Below are 10000 nucleotides of genomic sequence, written 5' to 3'. Positions count from 1 at the left end.
CTAAGTCATACCATCATTAACTAAGTCATACCATCATTAACTAAGTCATACCATCATTAACTAAGTCATACCATCATTAACTAAGTCATACCATCATTAACTAAGTCATACCATCATTAACTAAGTCATACCATCATTAACTAAGTCATACCATCATTAACTAAGTCATACCGTCATTAACTAAGTCATACCATCATTAACTAAGTCATACCATCATTAACTAAGTCATACCGTCATTAACTAAGTCATACCATCATTAACTATGTCATACCATCATTAACTAAGTCATACCATCATTAACTAAGTCATACCATCATTAACTAAGTCATACCATCATTAACTAAGTCATACCGTCATTAACTAAGTCATACCATCATTAACTATGTCATACCATCATTAACTAAGTCATACCATCATTAACTAAGTCATACCATCATTAACTAAGTCATACCATCATTAACTAAGTCATACCATCATTAACTAAGTCATACCATCATTAACTAAGTCATACCGTCATTAACTAAGTCATACCATCATTAACTAAGTCATACCATCATTAACTAAGTCATACCATCATTAACTAAGTCATACCATCATTAACTAAGTCATACCATCATTAACTAAGTCATACCACCATTAACTAAGTCATACCATCATTAACTAAGTCATACCATCATTAACTAAGTCATACCATCATTAACTAAGTCATACCATCATTAACTAAGTCATACCATCATTAACTAAGTCATACCATCATTAACTAAGTCATACCATCATTAACTAAGTCATACCATCATTAACTAAGTCATACCATCATTAACTAAGTCATACCATCATTAACTAAGTCATACCATCATTAACTAAGTCATACCATCATTAACTAAGTCATACCGTCATTAACTAAGTCATACCATCATTAACTAAGTCATACCATCATTAACTAAGTCATACCGTCATTAACTAAGTCATACCATCATTAACTATGTCATACCATCATTAACTAAGTCATACCATCATTAACTAAGTCATACCATCATTAACTAAGTCATACCATCATTAACTAAGTCATACCGTCATTAACTAAGTCATACCATCATTAACTATGTCATACCATCATTAACTAAGTCATACCATCATTAACTAAGTCATACCATCATTAACTAAGTCATACCATCATTAACTAAGTCATACCATCATTAACTAAGTCATACCATCATTAACTAAGTCATACCGTCATTAACTAAGTCATACCATCATTAACTAAGTCATACCATCATTAACTAAGTCATATCATCATTAACTAAGTCATACCATCATTAACTAAGTCATATCATCATTAACTAAGTCATACCATCATTAACTAAGTCATACCATCATTAACTAAGTCATACCATCATTAACTAAGTCATACCGTCATTAACTAAGTCATACCATCATTAACTAAGTCATACCATCATTAACTAAGTCATACCATCATTAACTAAGTCATACCATCATTAACTAAGTCATACCATCATTAACTAAGTCATATCATCATTAACTAAGTCATACCATCATTAACTAAGTCATATCATCATTAACTAAGTCATACCATCATTAACTAAGTCATACCATCATTAACTAAGTCATACCATCATTAACTAAGTCATACCATCATTAACTAAGTCATATCATCATTAACTAAGTCATACCATCATTAACTAAGTCATACCATCATTAACTAAGTCATACCATCATTAACTAAGTCATATCATCATTAACTAAGTCATACCATCATTAACTAAGTCATACCATCATTAACTAAGTCATACCGTCAATAACTATATTGCACCATCATTAACTAAGTTCAGGTCTTTCTTCTTTAATTTAGAAATTTTCCTGTGTTCGTAAAAGCTGACCTGTTTTGTGCTTTTGCTCTAATTTTAAGGTCTGAAGATCTCAGGGCGGAATCTAAATAGGTATTATCTTTGTTCCCTCTCGTTGTATTTTTGCGTGCACCTGTGAATACTGATGACGCTTCTTAAAGACTTATACAATGTCTGTGCGGTAGACTTGAGATGAATACTGGAGTTACCTTGACTTTCTGGAGGAGGGGATTCTACTGTTGACGGAGGAGGTGTTACTCCTGACAGAGGGAATGTTATTCTTGACGGAGGAGCTGCCATGCCTGACGGAGGCAATACGAGCCTTGGAGGAGGAGGAGGAGGGGGAGGAGGCAGTAGAGGTAACACTGGTGTGAGAGGCAGTGGTTCCTGCCCAGAATTTCTGGGCAGCACCCAGGGTGAGCAGCAGCTGGGCAATGTAGTAGGTGGAAAGGATGACAGCCTGGGCATATTTGTGAGGTATCAACTGCCCCAACTGCAGTATCACGATGCTGGCATCAGAGACCCAGAAGGCGACAGCACCTCCAAGAGTGCACGCCCGCTGTGCACCACACACCTCGTGCACCAACCTCGCTCTGAACACACACACAACATTATTCTCATTAAAAATTAATATATAGTTATTTAAATACTTACAGTAATGATGGTGAAGCTGTTATAGATAGTGTTGAGTCAGCGGCTCTTTCACAATATACAATTAAAGTGACTGACTTTCTGCAGGAGAAAGTAAGTGAAGAGAGAAAGTAGAGTGATTGGTGGATTTTTTGGAGATGTAGGTGAATACGTGATGGAGATGTGAGAAAGCAAGAGAACATAGAAGAAATGTGTATACTCGGTCAGTTTAGTAAGAGATCACTAAGACTACAGAGAGTACACGAACATAGCGAGCACCCACACGCACATGCACGCACATGCACGCACATACACACACACACACACACACACACACACATACACACACACACACACACACACGTGAAGCAGTATCGCTAAATAGTGCTCCCAGGATTTAGCGTTCTAGTGGCTGTCCTAAGATATTATTAGCGGTCATCGTACGTGAGTGAATCAGTGAACATACCTACAAGAGTGTAATAGCTTTCAAGAGTGCGAATAATGTGATAGGATCAAGAATTTTTTACAATTTAAATTTGAATGAAATTTGAGTGAGGGAGGGTAGCAGTCAGCTGATCAGGCTGCTGGCCGCAGTGTTGACACAAAATATCCAAACAGTTAATTGGGTTAACGGTGTGATCTGAAATATTAACAAATACATATGTTGGTTGATTATAGCAGCAGTGTAGTGATAAGGTCATAAAAGAGTGATTAAGTAAATGCTGAAAGTAAGAAAAATTAGTCAATCCCCAGCTGTTGGTGTTGTGAATGTAGCTAACATCATCAGACTTGTTATGACCATAATACTGTACTAAAGAAAAAAGAGGGAATACCAAGTCTTAAAAGAAAAAGAAAATAAAAACTTGAATGCATGATAAAGTTCCTGAAGGAGTTACAAAATTGAAGGAGTTGATAGACGACCAGCAGGAACCTCCATTGTTGCGCAGACGACATCACTTGCCTATTTGTGGTTAATTTTGGTTAGTGTCTAAAGTCTCAAGTGTCTCGCCCTGCTGGTTGTATGCTATACCATCTCTCTCTCCCTATTTCAGTACCAGGAGATAGATAGTGGTTAGTAAATTATCTAAATATAGCCAGGTAAACTCCAGAAGAGTTGTGTAGCCTAGTGAACCCCCCCCCCCGTTTTTCTGAGGGACAAGCTAGTAAACAAGTACGCACATACAAACACACGTGTGCACCCGTAATTATTGTTATAATAAACATTAGTATATAATAATAAGGAATTGAGTGAGAAAAAATAATCCTATAATCTTCAAAAAGTAAAGTAGCCTAGTGTGCGGAGATCTGGCCCGGAAGAGTACCGGTGAAACAACAACAATAACAAATAGTGTTAACGTAACCCCCCCCCCCCTCTTTTTCAAAGAACGACAAGCTAGTAAACACACACACACACAAACACAAGTGTACGAAATTAATATTATATAGTATATATTAGTGCATATAATAAGGAATTGATTGTGAAAATTTTTTTATAATCTTCAAAAGAGTAGCGTAGCCTAGTGTGCGCACGCACAGTCACACCCACACACACCCACACACACCCACACACACCCACACACACCCACACACACCCACACACACACCCAACCACACACCCACCCACACACCCACCCACACACCCACCCACACACCCACCCACACACCCACACACCCACCCACACACCCACCCACACACCCACACCCACACACACCCACACACCCACATACACCCACACACCCACATAAACTCACACACCCACATACACCCACACATCCCCACACACACCCACACACCCACACACCCACATACACCCACACACACACCCAACCACACACCCAACCACACACCCACACACACACACCCACACACACCCACACACACACACAAACACACACACCTACACACCCACCCACACACCCACCCACACACCCACCCACACACCCACCCACACACCCACCCACACCCACCCACACCCCCCCACCCCTCCCCACACACACACGCAACACACACACAACACACACACACATATTGCCAGACTCACACATACACTCCCCCCCCTCCCCCACCGACATCTCACTCCTTCACCTGATCCCTCCCCTCCCTCTTTCACCCTCCCCCTCCCCACCTCTCCCTCACCCACTTACCCACTTGCTTCACTCTCCTTCCCACTCCCCCTCCCCACTACTCTCCCATATAGCCACAGTTCCTCCTCTACCTCCCCCCCCCCACACTCTGACATATACAATACTAACCTAACATACAGAATTACATAGGTTCCCCACTCTGAGGCAATCAGGATAAAACAAAAATGGGTTGCCAGAGAGCAACAAGAAAACCCAAGGGACAGGAGGAGGAAACTGCAAAGGAAGGTTGGGCAGCAGAGCTCACAAAAAGGGAACAAGAATGGGAAAAGAAACTAGAAGAACTTAGCATGAGAATGGAAGAGAGGATAGACATGGAAAGCAGGAAGTGGGAGGTGAAAGTCAAAGCAGCAGAGGCCAGGATACAGAGTTTAGAAGAGGAACTGGAAAATCTGAAACAGCCTAAAGAACTAAAGAACATTATGGGATTGACAACAGAGACCGCTACCTCAGCCACAAATAAGGGGACTGTAGGGAAAGGAGGAGCAAAACTGCATGTAGAAGCTCTATCAGTGGAGACTGTAGTAAATGAAAGAGCTAAGCTATATGTGGAGGCCCTAAAAGACCACAACAGAGCCCAGGGAAAGCCGAGATGGGAAAATGACAGGCCACTGAGCCCATGTACAGTAGCTAGTGAAACTGAAGAAAGGAAAGCTGCAATGGAGGAAATCAAATTGAATGAGGGGATACACAGGGATATGCAGTGGGAGAATGAAAGGGTGAGGTCAGTCTTTGTGTATGGGCTACAGGAAGTTGAAGGGGAAACATATGAAGCAAGAAAACAAGGGGAAAAAAAAGAAATTGAAAGCATCATGAAAGTAATCGGAGAAGACGACATGACCCAGCTGGAAAATTTTCGGAGAATAGGGGGGTTTGTAAAAAAAAGAAACCGGCCAGTGAAAGTGACCTTCAAGGCAGAATCGACTCGGAACAGGATACTGCAGGAAAAAGCACGATTAAGGGACATGCCGGGATACAGGAAGGTGTATCTCGACCGCGACAGAACACAAGACGAAAGGCGGAAACTGAGAGAGATGGTACAAAGGCGAAAGGAGGAAAGAGAGGGGATGGAGAAGACAGACAGGAGATCCCAGACACAGGAAGAAGATCAAATACAACCTCCCTCACAGCTTCCTATAGAAGCCTCCCAACCAGGTCAACCCCAGTGCAGCCAAACACTCTAAACCACAACACCCATGCCATATCCAATGCCCCCACCCACTACATTACAAACTCCACCCCCACAGCAACCACCCATAGTTCCTTATCAGGTCTCCCACTTCCCCAACCCCAATACACCTCCCAGACCACAGTCTTAGAAAAGAAGTTGAAGGTATGGTATACAAATGCAGATGGAATAACAAATAAGTATGAGGAGTGGCACGAAAGAATCAAGGAGACATCCCCAGACATAATAGCACTCACAGAAACAAAACTCACCAGAATAATAACAGATTCAATCTTTCCACCCGGATATCAAATCTTCAGGAAAGACAGAGGGAGGAGAGGGGGAGGAGGAGTTGCACTGCTCATTAAAAGCCAGTGGGGTTTTGAGAAAATGGAAGGAATGGATGGCACGGGTGAAAGGGACTACTTAGTAGGAACAATCCAGTCTGAGGGACATAAGGTGATAATTGCAGTAATGTACAACCCACCACAGAACTGCAGGAGACCAAGAGAAGAATACGATGAGAGCAACAGAGCCATGGTCGACACACTAGCCGAGGTGGCCAGGAGAGCACACGTGGGGGGAGCAAAGTTACTAGTTATGGGTGATTTCAATCACAAGGAGATTGACTGGGAAAACCTGGAGCCCCATGGGGGTTCCGAAACATGGAGAGCCAAGATGATGGATGTGGTACTGGAAAACCTCATGCATCAACATGTTAGAGACACTACCAGAGAGAGAGGAGAGGATGAATCAGCAAGACTGGATCTTGTATTCACCTTGAGTAGTTCGGACATCGAGGATATCTTGTATGAAAGGCCCCTGGGAGCTAGTGATCATGTGGTTCTGTGCTTCGACTACATAGTTGAGCTCCAAGTGGAGAGAGTAGCAGGAATAGGATGGGAAAAACCAAACTACAAAAGGGGGAACTACTCAGGCATGAGGAACTTCCTTCAAAACATTCAGTGGGAGAGGGAACTGACAGGAAAACCAGTACAAGAAATGATGGACTATGTGGCAACAAAATGCGAGGAGGCAGAGGAGAGGTTTGTTCCCAAGGGAAACAGAAATAATGGGAAGAACAGAACGAGTCCTTGGTTCACCCAAAGGTGTAGGGAGGCAAAAACTAGGTGTACTAGAGAATGGAAAAGGTACAGAAGACAGAGAACTCAGGAAAATAAAGAGATTAGCCGAAGAGCCAGAAATGAATATGCACAGATAAGAAGGGAGGCTCAGCGACAATATGAAAATGACATAGCATCGAAAGTCAAGACTGACCCGAAGCTGTTGTACAGCCACATCAGGAGGAAAACAACAGTCAAGGACCAGGTAATCAGACTGAGGAAGGGTGATGGGGAATTCACAAGCAACGACCGAGAGGTATGTCAGGAGCTCAACACGAGATTTAAAGAAGTATTTACAGTGGAAACCAGTAGGACTCCAGGAAATCAGAACAGGGGGGTACACCAGCAAGTGCTGGATGAGGTACATATAACCAAGGAGGAAGTGAAGAAGCTGCTATGCGAACTTGACACCTCAAAGGCGGTGGGACCAGACAACATCTCTCCGTGGGTCCTTAAAGAGGGAGCAGAGATATTGTGTGTGCCATTAACAAAGATCTTCAACACATCATTTGAAACTGGGCAACTCCCTGAGGTATGGAAGATGGCAAATGTAGTCCCAATTTTTAAAAAGGGAGACAGACATGAGGCACTAAACTACAGACCTGTATCACTAACGTGTATAGTATGCAAGGTCATGGAGAAGATCATCAGGAGGAGAGTGGTGGAGCACCTGGAAAGAAACAAGTGTATAATTGACAACCAGCATGGTTTCAGGGAAGGAAAATCCTGTGTCACAAACCTACTAGAGTTTTATGACAAGGTGACAGAAGTAAGACAAGAGAGAGAGGGGTGGATCGACTGCATTTTTTTGGACTGCAAAAAGGCCTTCGACACAGTTCCTCACAAGAGGTTACTGAAAAAGCTAGAAGATCAGGCACACATAACAGGAAAGGCACTGCAATGGATCAGAGAATACCTGACAGGGAGGCAACAACGAGTCATGGTACGTGACGAGGTGTCAGAGTGGGCGCTTGTGACAAGCGGGGTTCCACAGGGGTCAGTCCTAGGACCTGTGCTGTTCTTGGTATATGTGAACGACATAACGGAAGGGATAGACTCAGAAGTGTCCTTGTTTGCAGATGATGTGAAGTTAATGAGAAGAATCAAATCGGATGAGGATCAGGCAGGACTACAAAGAGACCTGGACAGGCTGCAAGCCTGGTCCAGCAACTGGCTCCTTGAGTTTAACCCTGCCAAATGCAAAGTCATGAAGATTGGGGAAGGGCAAAGAAGACCGCAGACACAATATAGTTTAGATGGCCAAAGACTGCAAACCTCACTCAAGGAAAAAGATCTGGGGGTGAGTATAACACCGAGCATATCTCCTGAGGTGCACATAAATCAGATAACTGCTGCAGCATACGGGCGCCTGGCAAACCTACGGATAGCGTTCCGATACCTCAGTAAGGAGTCGTTCAAGACCCTGTATACCATTTACATCAGGCCCATACTGGAGTATGCAGCACCAGTTTGGAATCCACACCTAGTCAAGCACGTCAAGAAATTAGAGAAAGTGCAAAGGTTTGCAACAAGACTAGTCCCAGAGCTACGGGGATTGTCCTACGAAGAAAGGTTGAGGGAAATCGGCCTGACGACACTGGAGGCCAGGAGGGTCAGGGGAGACATGATAACGACATATAAAATACTGCGCGGAATAGACAAGGTGGACAAAGACAGGATGTTCCAGAGATGGGACACAGACACAAGAGGTCACAATTGGAAGTTGAAGACTCAGATGAATCGAAGGGATGTTAGGAAGTATTTCTTCAGTCATAGAGTAGTCAAGTCATGGAATAGTCTAGAAAGTGAAGTAGTGGAGGCAGGAACCATACATAGTTTTAAGGCGAGGTATGATAAAGCTCATGTAGCAGGGAGAGAGAGGACCTAGTAGCAATCAGTGAAGAGGCGGGGCCAGGAGCTATGACTCGACCCCTGCAACCACAAATAGGTGAGTACAAATAGGTGAGTACACACACACACACACACACACACACACACACACACACACATACACACACACACATACACACACACACACACACACACACACACACTCTCACACACACACACACACACACACACACACACACACACACACATACACACACACACACATACACACACACACACACACATACACACACACACACACACACACACACACACACACACACACACACACACACACACACACACACACACACACAATACAAAGGGCTCTGACAGGCTGCAGACCTGGTCCAGCAACTGGCTCCTGGAGTTCAATCCCACCAAGTGCAAAGTCATGAGGATTGGGGAAGGGCAAAGAAGACCGCAGACGGAGTACAGTCTAGGGGGCCAGAGACTACAAACATCACTCAAGGAAAAAGATCTTGGGGTGAGTATAACACCAGGCACATCTCCTGAAGCGCACATCAACCAAATAACTGCTGCAGCATATGGGCGCCTAGCAAACCTCAGAACAGCATTCCGACATCTTAATAAGGAATCGTTCAGGACCCTGTACACCGTATACGTTAGGCCCATATTGGAGTATGCGGCACCAGTTTGGAACCCACACCTAGCCAAGCACGTGAAGAAACTAGAGAAAGTGCAAAGGTTTGCAACAAGACTAGTCCCAGAGCTAAGAGGTATGTCCTACGAGGAGAGGTTAAGAGAAATCAACCTGACGACACTGGAGGACAGGAGAGATAGGGGGGACATGATAACAACTTACAAAATACTGAGAGGAATTGACAAGGTGGACAAAGACAGGATGTTCCAGAGACTGGACACAGTAACACGGGGACACAGTTGGAAGCTGAAGACACAGATGAATCACAGGGATGTTAGGAAGTATTTCTTCAGTCACAGAGTAGTCAGTAAGTGGAATAGTTTGGGAAGCGATGTAGTGGAGGCAGGATCCATACATAGGTTTAAGCAGAGGTACGATAAAGCTCATGGTTCAGGGAGAGTGACCTAGTAGCGACCAGTGAAGAGGCGGGGCCAGGAGCTTGGACTCGACCCCTGCAACCTCAACTAGGTGAGTACAACTAGGTGAGTACACTCATACACAAACTCACACACAAACT

General features: G+C 43.5%; 1 protein-coding gene across 1 annotated transcript in view; it reads right to left on the bottom strand.

Annotated features, from left to right (window-relative positions):
• LOC128690250 (lysoplasmalogenase TMEM86B) overlaps nt 1-10000 on the bottom strand; it is an 18395-nt gene that overhangs the window by 1958 nt on the left and 6437 nt on the right. Inside the window, exon 4 of the mRNA XM_053778842.2 lies at nt 1-2458. This exon is cut by the window's left edge and continues 1958 nt beyond it. Within this exon, the coding sequence (XP_053634817.2) occupies nt 2071-2458 (388 nt within the window). The 3' untranslated portion in view covers nt 1-2070. The remainder of the gene's footprint in view (nt 2459-10000) is intronic.

This window comes from Cherax quadricarinatus, unplaced genomic scaffold, assembly GCF_038502225.1.
Source record: "Cherax quadricarinatus isolate ZL_2023a unplaced genomic scaffold, ASM3850222v1 Contig774, whole genome shotgun sequence".
Lineage (NCBI taxonomy): Eukaryota > Metazoa > Arthropoda > Malacostraca > Decapoda > Parastacidae > Cherax > Cherax quadricarinatus.
This window is presented reverse-complemented; position numbering and strand designations above follow the sequence as displayed.